The sequence below is a fragment of the Pongo pygmaeus genome, chromosome 19 (assembly GCF_028885625.2).
Source record: "Pongo pygmaeus isolate AG05252 chromosome 19, NHGRI_mPonPyg2-v2.0_pri, whole genome shotgun sequence".
In the NCBI taxonomy this organism is placed as follows: Eukaryota; Metazoa; Chordata; class Mammalia; order Primates; family Hominidae; genus Pongo; species Pongo pygmaeus.
The window spans coordinates 3,852,183-3,868,268 of record NC_072392.2 but is presented as its reverse complement, the minus strand read 5'-3'; the positions used below and the strand labels follow the sequence as shown (position 1 = coordinate 3,868,268).

At 41.9% G+C, this 16,086-nt stretch overlaps 1 protein-coding gene across 1 annotated transcript in view; it reads left to right on the top strand.

Annotated features, from left to right (window-relative positions):
- ZZEF1 (zinc finger ZZ-type and EF-hand domain containing 1) overlaps window positions 1–16,086 on the top strand; it is a 137,884-nt gene that overhangs the window by 61,158 nt on the left and 60,640 nt on the right. The window contains exons 18-28 of the mRNA XM_054459311.2: window positions 151–265; window positions 3,573–3,732; window positions 4,629–4,750; window positions 4,859–4,981; window positions 5,845–6,011; window positions 6,096–6,177; window positions 6,923–7,124; window positions 8,505–8,653; window positions 10,336–10,576; window positions 14,057–14,136; window positions 14,773–14,866. Of these exons, the coding sequence (XP_054315286.2) occupies window positions 151–265; window positions 3,573–3,732; window positions 4,629–4,750; window positions 4,859–4,981; window positions 5,845–6,011; window positions 6,096–6,177; window positions 6,923–7,124; window positions 8,505–8,653; window positions 10,336–10,576; window positions 14,057–14,136; window positions 14,773–14,866 (1,535 nt within the window). The remainder of the gene's footprint in view (window positions 1–150; window positions 266–3,572; window positions 3,733–4,628; window positions 4,751–4,858; window positions 4,982–5,844; window positions 6,012–6,095; window positions 6,178–6,922; window positions 7,125–8,504; window positions 8,654–10,335; window positions 10,577–14,056; window positions 14,137–14,772; window positions 14,867–16,086) is intronic.

The window sequence follows — 16,086 nt, the reverse complement described above, 5'->3', positions numbered from 1 at the left end:
GGGTCCACGGCCTGCATTCCTGACCCAAACTCCTCCCGTCCCATGGAACTGACACTGAAAGCTTTCTGCGCTCTGTTTTGGAATCTTTTAAGATAGTATAAAAATCTTTCTCCTAAAGCCAGGTGCCATGACTAATTTGTATCCTTTCAGTGACAAGGATCCAGGCGGTCTTCTGCTTTTACCTGAGAAGAATGACCTGGCCAAGATGAACATCAGTGAAGTCCTGGCGGTCATGGACACTCTCCTCTCTGTTGCTGCTCGAGAGGTATCCAGTGGCTGCCTCCCTGTTTTCTTTGTCTCATGCTTGTGGGGTCACGTGATGTGGCAGTCTCTTGTGCCCCCCTTTGCCTCTTTGCCGTATGAATGTACTTTGTTGTGGTTTTTTCTGTTGTTGTTGTTGTTGTTGTTTTCAGATAGGGTCTTGCTCTGTCACCCGGGCTGGGGTGCAGTGGCACAATCACAGCTCACTGCAGCTTCCCCATCCCAGGCCCAAGCAGTCCTCCCACCTCAGTCTCCCAAGTGGTTGGGACCACAGGCACACGCCACCATGCCCAGCTAATTTTTAAATTATTTGTAGAGATGGAGTCTCTCTGTGTTGCCCAGGCTGGTCTTGAACTCCTGGAATCAAGAAATCCTCCCACTTTGGCCTCCGAAAGTGCTGGGATTATAGGTGTGAGCCACTGTGCCTGGCATGAATGTACTTTGTTACTTGACCCTTACAAATGATCACAAAGGTTTCCCAGCCAGCCCTTGCAAACGAGTGAGGGCGTGTTATGGTTCTTGGTAGTCAGCAAACAATAAAAACGCAGAAGTGCTCGATAATACTTCCTGTGGAAAAAGAGGAATGGATTTGTATCAAGTCCCCTTGTAGTGGTTGTCAGTGAGCCCAACACACAGTTATGTGTTAGTGGTGTGAATTTTCAGGAGAACTACTTGGACTTTAAAAAAGAAATTCAGGGCCGGTCACAGTGCCTCATGCCTGTAATCCCAGCACTTTGGGAGGCCAAGGCGGGCGGATCACCTGAGGTCAGGAGTTCAAGACCAGCCTGACTAACATGGAGAAATACAAAAATACAAAATTAGCTGAGCTAATTTAATTTTTAATTAAAAATTAGTTCCCTTTCTACTAAAAATATAAAATTAGCTGGGCGCAGTGGCACATGCCTGTAATCCCAGCTACTCGGGAGGCTGAGGCAGGAGAGTCGCTTGAACCCAGGAGGCAGAGGGTTGTAGTGAGCCGAGATCACGCCATAGCACTCCAGCCTGGGCAACAAGAGCGAAACTCTTTGTCTCAAAAAAAAAAAAAAAAAAAAAATTCAGATTTCTTAGCAATTTCATGGACTAATCAAATCTGAAAGTATATTATCTTTTTTTCTGTGTTAATGATTTTTTTAATTTGCCTTTTTTTTAAATATAAGGGATTTTCTTTCTTAAAACGTAGTTTATGCTCCAAGTGGATCAGTCACTTGGGATATTTGACAGAAGAAAGATTTCTAGATCCCACCCTAAGCTACTGATTCAAGATCTGTAGGGATAGGGCATAAGAACCTGCATTTTTTCTAAGCACCCTGAGAGATTCTAAAGTGATAACACCCCTGTACTAGGAGACCAAGAACTACCTCTTTGGGTTAAATGTGGGAACCAGAGAGTTGGAGGAGATTTTGTGGTAGACTGGTCCGAACCACATCTTTGAGGTATCTAATGATGTGGACTTCAAGGTAACTTTTCTTTTGTGGCTGATAACTTACCTTGTATCTTTTGACTGAACTTAGTGTCTTTAAATCTCTTACATTTTTGCGGGTGCCTTACTGTTTTGAGTTGCTGCTAGAGCCATGATTTCACTCATTCCCAGCTGCCTGGCATGATACGCCATCAGCAGGTGGCTCCCCCAGTTCACTGATGGGGACCTCAGAGCACCTGTAAGGTGCCTAGGTTATCATTTGCCAAGGTTGCTCTTAGGCTGACCACTGTTTAGATCTAGTATTAATTTAGATCTAGGATAACGTTGACTTTATAAGCCTCAACTTTGTTTTTAATAAAAAAACTGCTCTATTTTTTGCTGTCACATTAATTTTCTCTTACTTTCTGCTTTCTGGCTTATTTCCAGACTCTTCTGCCCATCTCTGAGTCTTCCTTAAAACACTCACTTCAGTCTACGGCTCATCAGTATGTGTTCTCGGCCCCAGTTAGCCGTGGCTCATTCGAATCTCCGTCCTTATTTCTGCATTTCCCATACCTTCCCTTTCTTCTGGAGCTCATCTACATTCTACCTGTTTCTCAGATCCCTGAAGCCTGAACTGAGTTCTCCCCCTCACCAGTCTTTCTTCTGTTGTTACATCATCAGTGCCACTGGGCAGAAAACTTCAGCGTTCTCACCTGGTTCTCATAGGCATCGATTCTGCCCCGCATGTGAGGAGTGGGTAGGTGCTAGAGCCAGGACTGAAACTGGGGCTGTTTGACTCACAGCCTTGTCCTCTTTCCAGTAGGTAAGCTAGGCCAGATTTATTTTAAGATGTACGTGGAGAAATGAGATAGCATTTTGCCCAAGAGAATTTTGCATAATTGTATATACCATTTGGAGATCAGATGTGTGTCTTTTTCTTCTCTTTCACTTTACCTGTGGTACAAAAGAAGTTGCAGATATCATTAAACCTCCTTGCTAGAGATGCAGCTATTAATGTGTTTCCCTGAATTATCTTTCAGTAAAAGACATTTATGGTTATGCTAAAGAGTTAGGGTTCAATCAGGAAAAAAAAATTAAAGGTGATCAGAAATGTACCTGGTCTGAAAGTTTTCTCATGAATCTGTCAAATTCAACAAATATCCACTGAATGCCTGCTGTGTGCTAGGCCCTGTGCTAGGAACAGGGGATACAGTGATTTTAGAAGAGCACAGTCTCGAGGAGCAAGTATGTAATCAGGTAGTTGCACAGTGCAGCAAGTGTCTCTTTTAAGGACTAGACATTCCCAGTGTCTTTGAGCCCATTTCCCTGCACCCACACGCCTTTTCATGGCTCACTCTCTTCCTGCCTTGCCAGACGTAGCCATCGTCCTGAAGCTTGTGTTCACCGTTTCCTTGTTCTTCTTTCTACCTACTCCTGCACAGCACGTCTGTATTGCCTGGGTTTCACCTGTCATGGAATCATATAGTGTACAGTCTTCCGTATCTGGAGGTCAGATAACCCTTCAAAGAAACTTTGGAGAACAAAGGTGATGGCCAGAGAGGCATGAATAATTATTTTTTTAAGGTGGGAGAGGTTTGATGAAAGGCTTGAGGGAAGGAGCCAGAGAAAGGAGATATACCCAGTGGGGTCAGGTTCCTGAGGTGGCAGAAGGAGATGTCATGTGGAATAAAAAACCTTTGTAAAGATTTCGAAAAGCTGGAGGGAAAGAGGGGAGTTTTCGTAATACTATCTTTCTTGGTGACTGCTGGGTTGAAAGCTGTTTCATGACTGTTTTCCATGGCTATAGTTTGTTTCTGCTGGTGACAGCTGCTGCTTTAGAGGATGCCCTTGGCTATGCTCTGTGAATGGCCTTGTCACGAACACTTTCTGTTTGTCTCCTCCCTTGTAGTGCGAGCTGTTAATGCTCAGTGGGGCCCCAGGGGAGGTTGGCTCTGTGCTCTTCTCCCTGTTCTGGTCCGTCCAAGGCAGCCTGCTATCCTGGTGCTACCTGCAGCTGAAGAGCACGGACTCTGGAGCCAAAGATCTTGCCATGGACCTTATTGAAAAATGTGAGTTTCAATATAAAATCTATGAAAACAGATGGCGTTTGGGTTTTGACTCTGAGTGTTCTCTTCTTTAGTAACTCATGCAATGAGCGTGCATATGGCTTTCTTCATTACGATTCAGATTCTTGGACTGGTTTGGTCTAATTAAAATAGAATTCAACAGCATGTCTTTTTGTCTAGAGTTTCCTGTCTGAGCGTGGTGGTATGCCTAAGTATTTTTATTGTAGAATTAGATCATTTCACAGCCTAAATATTGCTTTTGCAATCATATAGCACTCTTACGTGATGTCTCACTCTTCAGGAGAGTCTATCCCTGTTTTAATCAAGTCATCTAAAAATGAAAGTCTTGAATTTTAAAAATCTAAGATGTATGAGCATTGTGACCGTTGCTGATTACTGAGAATAATTAGATTCATGTTCTGTAAACTCACAGAAAATTATGTGAAACCCAACGGGTGCTGACAAATTATATGTGGAAAATTTAGTGCCATCAAACTTGGTCCCAGCAGCTGTGACGAAAACACATTACATTGGGTCCTGCCACCTAGAGCTTGGCCTGTTAGATTGGTACACCTAATGCACGGGCTCATTGTAAACAGAAGGAAAAGGAGAGGCTGACAGCTGGGTTAGTCAGGCATGTAATTTCACTTCTACAAGTGCTCCTCCACTTCATCAAAAGACAAAAAAAAAATCCCTTTAAAAGTAGAGTCTTTTACTGAAATTCGCACTGCTCCTTCCTCCAAGAGGAATGCATTAGGACGGCACTTGATGGCCTTGTGGTCTTCACTGTGGAATCCCCTCTGCAGCTTCTGGAGTCTCTTTATTCTTGTCCGTGGTGATAACTAAGCATGTGACATTTCTACTGTATAACATATTAATGATTTTCTTTGTTTTGGTAGATGTGGGACAGTTTCTGGCAAGCATGAGAGTGATTTTGGAATCCCTTTTGTCACAATATAGTGGAAAAACCATAGTAGAAAGATTATGTAATTCAGTGTTTTCAATGGCAGCTCGTCAACTGGTAAGAAAAACTAGCAGCTATTTGTAAAGAACCGGAAGGGGGTTGGGGATCTGCATCCCCAGGCCCAGCCTAAGGTGGACGCTGAGTGCTTCATCCATCTTCCGTTAGGTTATCTTCCTGCTGGACTTCTGCGCTTTAGACATCCCACACTGCGCGCTCTTGAGAGAGTTCAGCGTCCTCACGGAACTCCTGAAGAAGCTCTGTAGTGGCCCCGAAGGAGGACTGAGGAAGGTAACTGGAGTCGGCACTTGAGCCGCCCCGTGTTCTCTCTCAGGAGTGATGGGACACACTTAGTGAAGTGGATCACGGACTGCAGATAGGCACAGCTGAGCAGCCTCTAGAAGGCTCCCTTGATTTTATCAGTGGGCTTGCCAACAAGGGTAAATGTCAGTCCAAGTTGATGTGGCCTGGTCAGCATTAGAAAGGAGACAGAAAAAGCTGTAGAGATGAATCTCATCATTTTATAGTTTATGAAGTTATATAAAAACCGTGTAAGTGAATGACAAAATTGAAGTCTAGAAGAGAAAATGTATGTTGAAAGGCAAATTAGAAGGTTTTGTCTTTAGAAGAAATTTCTCCCTTACTTAATTTTACATACGTAACGTTTAATCACTGTCTTGTGTGAGCTTCATAACAACTCTGTGGCAGTAGAAAAGGCATTTATATTTAATAGGAAAAAACCAAAGACCCCCCACCTGGCTCAAAAAAAAAGGTAAAAAGGTAGGAGAAGAAGGGAGAGTAGATCCAGATTTGCCAGTGTCCCAAGTAGGAATGTGAGGTCTTTAAACTCCTCATTCAGTACTTTTTCCACTGGGAATTCACACTGGTAATGATTTGTAAGTAGTTCTGTCATAGTGAAAAGGTACAAGCTGGTCACAGAGTTTTTGTGTGTAATAAAAGCACGTCTCCTCGGCTGCATGGTGGATGTGTGTTGATCTGTCTGTGAAGATGGGAATGTCAGGTATGTCTTCGAGCCCGCCTGCTGGTTTGTGCAGGGCTGTCAAGCCCATCTGCCTGGAGCAACAGTCTGCTGCATGTGGCTAGGTGTCGAGTGATAGAACCTTTTTTTTCCCCCGGCTCATTTGTTATCATAGCTGGATGTTGAGACCTGGCAGCAGGAACAGCCTGTGGTGTTACATACGTGGACTAAGGAATCTGCCCACAACTATGAAAATAATTGCCATGAGGTATCTGTCTTTGTTAGCCCAGGGGCAACCTATTTTGAAGTGGAATTCGATGACAGATGTGAAACTGAAAAAAGGTAAGACCTCTATGTTCTTTCACCCCCAAGCGGTAATAGGTCAACAATGAGAGAAGGAAGCTAATAGAGGTTATGCCTTCACAGGTATGATTATCTGGAATTTACCGATGCTAGAGGTCGGAAAACACGCTATGACACAAAAGTTGGCACTGATAAATGGCCCAAGGTGAGTGATAGTCCCAGAAAGAGGTACCTACTTCTTCTGCACCAATGCTTTTCCTTTTGTCAGCCTTCAGGGGGCAGTAGAGGTAAGGTCTTTGAAGGGAGGCATTTATGTTACACTTTTGTGAAGGGAAGGATTTATATCAGAGTTTGACCAGCTATAGTCTGTCACCTGTTTTGTAAACAAATTTTTTTGGAACACAGCCATGCCTGTTTATTGTTTATAGCTGCTTTGGCACTGCAGTGGCAGAGTTGAGTAGTTGCAGCAGACAGCATTGTCTAGAGTAAATGAAGAGCTTTCATCCTTAGCAAGAAGGGCTGGTGGGTCTAGGAGGATGGCCCGGACCATGTGATGGAAGCCAAGAGTCTGCCTCACAGTTAGAGCTGCTTGAGCTCTTGGGCTGGAGGTTTAGTGCTGCCTCAGACTGTTGACCTTCTCTCCATGGTCAGTGGTCTTGGCAGGAGCAGAGGCATGGAAATGTGACCACTGGCTGAGTAGGTAGTGGACAGATGGTCACCCCAAGTGTAGAAAGCTGAGCAGCAGTATTCTGCCAACTCTCTTTCGTCATGGAGTGTGGCTGTGAATGGTCTGTTTCCGTCACCCCTTTGTACATTTCTCCGTTAGTCATTTTGGACATGTGGAAATAGAGATCAATTTTAAACTGAGATGTTTCTCGTCATGAAAAGCATGCTGATTTCTGAAGCACTCCTCTAATCTGTCTGACCACATGATTTCTGTTTGTCTCTAGAAAGTGACCTTCAAGGCCGGTCCTCGGTTGCAGTTCCTCTTTCACTCTGACAGCAGTCACAACGAATGGGGCTACAAATTCACTGTCACTGCCTATGGCCTGCCCGATGTTGCTGTGTCTTGGGGGCTGGATTTACAACTCCTTGTCTCCCGGCTGATGGGACGCCTGGCTTCCCAGTGCATGGCACTCAAGTCTGTGCATCGTAAGTCCACATCCCTGTTCCTTCCCTTCTTACAACCACGGTGAAGTGCAAGATGCGTGCTTGCCCTCTTGTAGGTCGTCTCCACGTAATGGCAGGGGGTTAATAATATTCCCTTTCAGTTTCCTTTAAACCGAAAGAATAAAGTGTCCACTCAACACCATTGTCATGAAGCTTTTTGCCTTAGACTTTGGAACATAGCATGAAGGATGCCATGGGTTCTCTGTCTATGGAGGATAACAGCTGTTTTTTGGCAACATTGTCATTTTTTTGCAAGTAGGTGTAGGTATAGTCCAACCGAAAGGCAGGAGTATAGAATAAGTTGATTGCGTATCCTTTAAATATGTGAATATTTATGTAAATATATGTAGATATGTGACTATGGATTTTGTTTAAAAGTGATTCATTCAGGGCTGAGCAAGGTGGCTCATGCTGGTAATCCCAGCACTTTAGAAGGCCAAGGTGGGAGGATTTCTTGATCCCAGGAGTTCGAAACCAGCCTGGGCAGCATAGGGAGAGCCCTATCTTTACCAAAAAAATGTAAAAATTAGCCAGGTGTGGTGGCACATGCCTTTTGTCTCAGCTACTTGGGAGGCTGAGGCAGGAGGATCACTTGAGCCCAGGAGTTAGAGGCTGCAGTGAGCTGTGATCATACTGCTGCACTCCAGTCTGGGTAACAGAGAGAGACTCTGTCTCTTAAAAGGAAAAAGATGTGTTCAATTTAATTATTTATTTAATTCTTCCAGGGAACAAGAATTGCAGAATAAAACTTTCTACTGTATTTTATTTCTTTATCATTTCTTGAGTTTTTCCAATTTTAGAAGTAAAATATAGAAAAATTACATAGTGGAAAAAAACAAAGGAAAATAGAATCATCCTTAATCCTAACACTCAGAAGTAACTAATTTTTTTACTATTTCTCCAAGAAAGAAAGAAATAACTATTAGCATTTTTATTTCCACCTATTCTTTTCTCTATACCTATTTTAAACACATCTATGCTGGATATTTATTATTTGCTACAGAATTAAGTTTACAAATTGTGAATGTTTTTCCATAATTAAATGTTCCTGAATGGCCTCATGTTATATGCCAGAAATGCTTCATATCCTGTTTTCAGCTTACTATAAACAGATTAGTCATTTCAAAGGTACCTTGTAACTGAAGTTGTTTCACAGAACAGCAGTATTTCAGGACTTGCTGGTTTAGCTTAATCTGTGATGTGTGTTTACAAAGTATCACAATTACATTCTGGTATGTGCGTAAATTTTCTCTAACTTTTAATAGTATCCATGTTTTTTTTTAACCTTTTCTTTCTCATTTCAAAGATTCTCAATATATTAAGGCAAAAATAGAACTCTCCTATGTTTTCTTCTCTTTCTAGAGTTAGGAAGTAACATGGTAGTACCTCAGGCAAAAATGGCATTAGTCCTAAGCTCCCCGCTGTGGAAACCTGTCTTCAGGCATCAGGTTTGTCCGGAGTTGGAATTAGAAGCAAGCTGGCCCACTCACCCACACCGGACTAATAAGGAGGTATTTACTCTTCTATTCTCTTTCTATTTAGACTGGAAACTGCCTACAAGTATTTATTACTTTACGTTATAAACACTTGTGTTTCTATCTTACTACCCGTATTAAGCAGTTAGCTCCTTGAGGGCAGAAACTATACCTTGTTAATTTGTTAGCGCCACTGTGTCCCACAGGGGCCAGTGCGCAATAGGTGTTCAGAAATACTGAATGCGTGACTTGGGTGAAATGTAGGAGGTGCTCAGTAAATCTCTGTTGATGGAGTTATCAGGCAAACAATTGAGTGTACTTCTAGTGCCTGCTGAGTCAAGCTTTAGAGGAATGATTTGTGCTATACCTTTTGTTCTCCTTAGAATTACAGCACATGATTTAGGTGTATAAGATTTTAAAAACTAAAAAGTTTGCCCTGTCTTTATTTTTCACCTCTCCTTCCCTCTATTTCTGTATTCTACTTTTCTTCCTTCCCCTCCCTGCCCTGCCCCACGTTATTCAGTAGTTAATTGCCAAATCCAGTGGCTCTTCCTCAGCTTCTGTTCTCCTTGCCTCTGTTAAATTTGGCTCCTTCAGACCCTCTCTTCTTTGGATCCATGCTAGTCCACTGTCTTCTCTTACATCTGACTGCCCACCTGCCTCCTTCATTGACTTTTCATATTCCTCCTTCCCTAAAGGGTAGGCTTTATTCAGGCTTTCTTCCCTTCCCCACAGCCCACCAAGACTTCATCCTCTCCACTTTCTTCTCCTGTCACATTGCGGCCCTAATTCCTAATATCAGTCTCCAGGTCTGGTTTTCTCCCCGCTCCAAGTACCTGTTTCCATCTTCCTATGAGGCATTTCCATTTAAATGTCCTGACTCCCCTTAACTCAGAAGTGTAAAACCAAAGACTGGTCACTTCTGTGATGGTCACTGTTTCCCCAGGCCTGAAGCCACTGCTCCCTAGCATCCCCTGTCCTCACCTGTCTCCCCATTCCTGTCCAGTCAGCTTGCAGGTCCTGTGGATTCTTCCTCATGATGTTCATCTCTGTCCTTTCCTCTGTCTGCATCTTTATCTGGGCCCTCATTCGCACCTGCCTTATGACATTGGTACCTACCAAGTTTTTTTTATAATCACTGCATTATCTTGTCATTCCACTGCCAAGCACCATTAATGGCTCCCCATTGCCCACAGGGTGAAGTCTAACTCCTCAATGTGACAGTCAAGGCTCTCTGCAGTCTCCTTTCACCTTACCTATCTGACTCTAGTTCCCATCACTCCCCAGCTGAGACTTCAGGCCAGGTCAGTCTCCCCACTGACTCGTAACCTCTGCTAATGGTTATGTTCCTCAGAGCCAAATCTGCCAATCCTTCAGGGTCCAGGCCAAAGCCCATATCCTCCAGGAGGCTTTTCTTAATTACTTTAACCTGCCAGGATCTCTCTCCTTTGAATTCTCAGCACTGGGTATCCCTTCTAGGCATTTGGCACTTGATAATCTTTTGCTTTACGGGAATGCTAGTTCTAATGCTTTTAATGTTTTATTTATGTTTATCTTTTTTTAACTCATATCTCTGTCTGGTCTTCCTAAAATAGATTTAAACTTCTGGAAAGTGTTCACTGTGTTTTATACTTCTGCTTTGGCCTGATAGTTTGCTCAATAAATTTTATTTTTTGAATGAATGTGTTAAATATGATGGGTTTATTTTTTGTTTCCAGGTTAAGAACATTCCTGACGACCCCTGCCGCCATTTTCTTCTTGATTTTGCCCAGTCAGAGCCTGCTCAGAACTTCTGTGGGCCATATTCAGAACTTTTCAAAGGATTCATACAGGCATGTAGAAAACAGGCCCCAAAGACAGATATAGTTGCTGGTTCCACTATTGATCAAGCTGTGAACGCCACCTTTGCTGCTCTGGTGTATCGCACTCCAGATTTATATGAGAAGCTGCAAAAATATGGTAACTTTATTACAGGGAATATTTTTCATCTGAAGGCTAATTGCTAAGTTTTAAGAAAGCCTATCTTAAGTGAACATTTAAAATATTTTAAAATATAAACACATTTCTATAACTGTAAACATCATCTTGTTAGTTCTACTTTGCCTATTAAAAGATTCATGGCCACTTTATGGTTAGCAGATTGTAATGTGTGGCACCTAACCTAGAGTTGCAAAATTAGCAGGTAAATTATCTTTATCCAGAATTCTCATGGAAATCTGCTGAGAAATTTAATGGAAAGAAACCTTAACTTGGGTCCTGGTCCCAGTGCAAAATCTCAAAAGTTGTGCAGCTTCAGGTTAATCAGACGACCTTTCTGCACCTCAGTTTCTTTATCTGTAAAATTGGTTTAAGGGTGATTTGCTCTAACATTCTAAGAAATTCCAATTAAAACCACAAATGTTTAAGTTCTTGAATATAGTAATAACCAAGGAGGAAGCTGTAGGTAGTAACTATTACCTTTAGCTAGCTTGCAGCGTCTTCGTAGCATCACCCCGCTAGGCTTCCTTTGCTGATAACCTCCTCCTCACCATCTCTTTTCCTCATGTCTCTAGGGATGCCATCTCTGTGTTTACCCTGCTTCCCTGCCACCTAGCAGGACCCACACGGAGGGAGAGTCTCTCTCTACCTTCATACTAATTCAGGGGAAAACTGTTTCAAACCCTACCTAGAGATAAGGCATGGGTTTTCTAATCACCTGGCAGGGTATGTGTTCTCTACGCAGTGCAGGTGAAAGAAGCAAAAACAGAGCTTCCTTCCATTAGAGTGGGTAATTGACTGTTGCTCATTTTGTTTTGTTTTATTTTATTTTACTTTTTGAGACGGAGTCTCACTCTGTCACCCAGGCTGGAGTGCAGTGGCACGATCTTGACTCACCACAACCTCTACCTCCTGGGTTCAAGCGATTCTCCTTCCTCAGCCTCCCGAGTAGCTGGGATTACAGGCGCCCATCAACACGCCTGGCTAATGTTTGTATTTTTAGTAGAGACGGGGTTTCGCCCTGTTGGCCAGGCTGGTCTCGAACTCCTGACCTCAGGTGATCCGCCCACCTCGGCCTCCCAAAGTGCTGGGATTACAGACGTGAGTACTGCACCCAGCCTCATTTTGTTACTATTGACATTTTTATTCCTACCACCTTTATTGCTCAGTTCTTTGGATCTCACATTGCAGAATTTATTTTCTGATTGTTAAAACATCTTGATTACATCCCCAAATCTTAATATCTCCTTTAAAAAGCTGCTCAAATAAACAAAACTGCATTGAGACATGAGTGATTTATGGAAACATGTCATATGGAAGAGTTTTTCTCTGCTGAGGAATCGAGGGGGTGATGTAACCTGTATGATTTTGGCAGGGGGAAAGTCAATATGTATTTTTGTAATCAAATTATAGTAAGAAAGCTGGATAATCTTTTTACTTGAAGGAATTTTCAGTAGAGGGATAAAAGCCTGTGGGTTAAAAGCTGAGAAATGGAAGGCTTCCTGCTGTGGGAAAATTCAGGCTGTGTTCAGATACCACATGCCTGTTTGCAGAAGAGAACATACAGTCAACTGTGGAAACTCTACAACTGTGGGAACTTGGAATGTCTTGCTGTGTGCAGGTTGTTTCTAGAATGCCTGCCATTGTTGATTTGAAGGAGGCCAGGCTTGTCTTAGTTCTTTCTGTCTCTGCCTTTATGATATAGATATTGATATAGATATTATATGTCTAAGGATTATTTCTGAGTTAAGACCGAACTACTTTGAGAATGGTCTTTGTCTAGCAAATTTGCTCATCTTTGTCTAAAAATTAGTCACTCTTTGGGGTTAGAAAGGGTGGGGAGGAGTTTTTCAACTTGAATATAAGCTGCTTGAGGGCAGGAACTTTGTTTTTTTCAGCATAGTATTCCCAGTGTCTGGTATAGCCCTGGCATATTCCAGGGCTTCAGGAAATACTTACTGCATTGTAACATAGATGCAAAAGAGAGCTTCACGCTGTTCTAGTATATTATCTTTTGGGTTTTAGCTGAAGAGAAGGGGCAAGCCTCATAGATCTTTCTTAAAAATTTTTTTTTTTAGGCTGGGTGCAGTGGCTTACGCCTGTAATCCCAGCACTTTGGGAGGCCAAGGCAGGCGGATCACCAGAGGTCAGGAGTTTGAGACCAGCCTGGCCAATATGATGAAACCCCGTCACTACTAAAAATACAAAAATTTGCCAGGCATGGTGGCAGGTGCCTGTAATTCCAGCTACTCGGGAGGCTGAGACAGGAGAATTGCTTGGATTGCTTGAACCCGGGAGGCAGAGGTTGCAGTGACCCAAATTCGCGCCATTGCACTCTAGTCTGGGAAATGAGCAAAATTCTGTCTCAAAAAAAAAAAAAAGAAATTGTTATTTTTCTAATTATAAACAAAACCTGTTTATGTAGAAACCTAAGTATAGAAAAGCTTAAAATAATTATCAACTACAGTCTCACCACTTAGAACCTTTATGAACGTTTTTCTATTTACCTGGACTTTTATGTAGGTATATTCATATGTATGTATATTTGTATATATATACATGGATCCATACACTTTTTTTTTTTTTATTTTTAGAGACAGAGTCTTGCTCTGTTGCCTAGGCTAGAGTGCAGGGGCACAGTTGTAACTCACGGTAACCTTGAATTCCTTGTCTCAAGTGATCTTCCTACCTCAGCCTCCCTAGTAGCTAGGACTACAGGTGCATGCCGGCGTGCCTGGACAATTTTTTATTTTTTGTAGAGACAGAGTCTTGCTATGTTGCCTGGGTTGGTCTCAAACTCCTGGCCTCAAGCAATCTACCTTTGGTCTCCCAAAGCAGTGGGATTGGAGTTTGAGGCTGCAGTGAGCTATGATGGTGCCACTGCACTCCAGCCTGGGTGATAGAGTAAGACCCTATCTCTTAAAAAAATTTAAACAATAAGAATAATAAAAATAAAAAGTGCTGGGATTATAAGCATGAGCTGCTGCGCTTGGCTTCCATGTTTTAAATATATAAACTCTCTTTAAATAAGATCATTTTGTTTATACTGTTTCATAACCTGCTTTTTTACTTAATATACCGTGAACTTTCTTCCCTATCAATAATTACTTTTTTACTCACTGTTAATATTTTAAAATTTTTACTTTTAGTATTTTTTATATCTTTTAATATTTTACTCACTTTTAAAATTATTTCCATTTTAGAAATTATTAGTTTGAAAAAAGTTAGTTTGAAATAACACAGGAACCCACACAGGTATTTGTGGCTTAATTGAATATTTTTTCCCTGAGTCTCTCTTACCATCCCCAATGTGTGATTGTCAGGAGGATTTTTTCTGTACTTCAGCAGATTTAGATTTTTTGTGCTTAATGTTGCAGTAGTGAGTTGTGTCTTTTGTGCTTAATGTTGCAGTAGTGAATTGAGTTACCTAAATGTAATCTCCATCTCTGCTTCTTTCCCCAGTCAACAGTGGAGGCAAAATAGCCCTGAGTGAAGAGTTTGCCCAGGTTTATTCCTTGGCAGATGGGATTCGAATATGGATGGTAAGATTTTCCTTTGCATGTGATTTTGCTATATTTTAGGTTTTCTACCGTGATATCATGGAATTAAGATGAATTGTTCTCAAGAATATAGCTTTAGGATTTTTGTTAAGCTAAAGTTTAGTGACATGAATAGATATAAAATAATTTAGAACCCTTGAAATTATAGTCTGGACAGTTGAAAATAGAGGAAACAGAATTTAGTTGAGCCCTCTTTACATCCCTTCATGGAACTCCATAGAGTTGGAGGAACAGCATCGCTTTAGACACTGGGTAACCATGGTCAGTTTTAGGTCTCAGCATCACATAGAGATGTCCCCTTATTCAGAGTAGAATAGGATGAAATTTTGGTTCAATCTGCAGCAGACTGGGTTTATGACCCTAGTAAGACTCTTCATTTCTCTAGATCTCAGCTTCTTCTTTATCAGTACTAGATAGGCTTTAGAAAAAGCCCCCTGCAGCACCAGTGTTCTAGAAATTTTTAAGTAATAAGGTTGTGGGTATTACAAACCCCTCTAAATGATACAACTGTAAAGTACTCTGTGGTCTCAGTGCTGTGTGCTTTTGAAGTAGTTTGCTGTGGCTGTCCTTGCTTCCCTGCCTGGACAGCATAATGATGTGGCTCAAATTCTCCCCTAGTTAGAGATGAAGCAGAAGTCCCTGATGAGCCTGGGGAATGAAGCAGAAGAAAAACATAGTTCAGAAGCTACTGAGGCGAACCCTGAGAGCCTGGGTGAGTGTGCTAACACCAGCTGTTGTCCCTGAGCCTTCTGTTTTCGTTTTAGAGCTTGGAAAACTAATTACTCACCTTCTAGATTATCTTAATTGAGGCTGTGTTGACCTAGGGAAAGTAATACAGGTGCTAAATAATAGTATCCAAGGATGTATCATAAATAGAGAAAATCCCAAAGAGGAGTAATGTTTTATTGACCTGCTCCAAATGGAACATGTTTCTAATCACTTCTCTTAGAAGGCATCAGGTGCTTTTTGAGCTACATCTTTTTCTTTTTTGAGATGGGGTCTTGTTCTGTCTCCCAGGCTGGAGTGCAGTGGTGCAGTCATATAGCTCACTGCAGCCTCCCACTCCTGCGCTCGAGCAGTCTTCCCGCCTTAGCCTACCAGGTAGCTGGGACATCAAGCAGGTGCCACAATACCTGGCAAATTGTTTTTTCCCCTTCGTATCGCCCTTGTTAAGCAATTAAAAACTTTTTTTTTTTTTTAAGAGATGGGGTCTCACTGTGTTGCCCAGGCTGGTCTCAAATTCCTGGCCTCAAGTGATCCTCCCACCTCTGCCTCCCAAAGCGCTGGGATTATAGGCATGAGCCACTGCACCTGGCCTTGTTATGATTTTAAAGTGTGCTCACACTGAATATTCAGTGAAATTAAAGAATTACTATTATTTTTTAAATATTATGGTTATTTTTTAAAACTCATATATTTTTAAGAGAAATATGCTAAAAGTTTTTACAGATAAAATAGTGTGGTGCTGGAATGTGTGTGGAAATAATCCGGGGATTGGGGAGTTGGTGGGGGTGAAATAAGATTGGCCGTGAGTTAATAATGAAGGAAGCTGAGTGACAGGTACATGGAAGGGTTCTTATGGTGTTTTCTCTATATACATGTTTGAAAACATCTACAATGAAACTTTTTCTAAAAAGCGTGCTGATAGTACTGGCGAGATTTTGATTTCTATAATGAGATAAAATTTGATTCTGTTCTTCTGTTCTGTCAGTAAATATGTGTATCACTTTTTCGTTTTTTGGTTTTTTTGTTTGTTTTTTTTTTTGGAGACAGTGTCTCACTCTGTCACCCAAGCCGGAATGCAGTGGCATGATCTCGGCTCACTGCAGCTTCAACTTCTCAGACTCAAGCAACTCTTCGGCCTCAGCCTCCCAAGTAGATAAGATTATAGGCGTGTGCCTATAATGTCTGGTTAATTTATTGTTTTTTTAT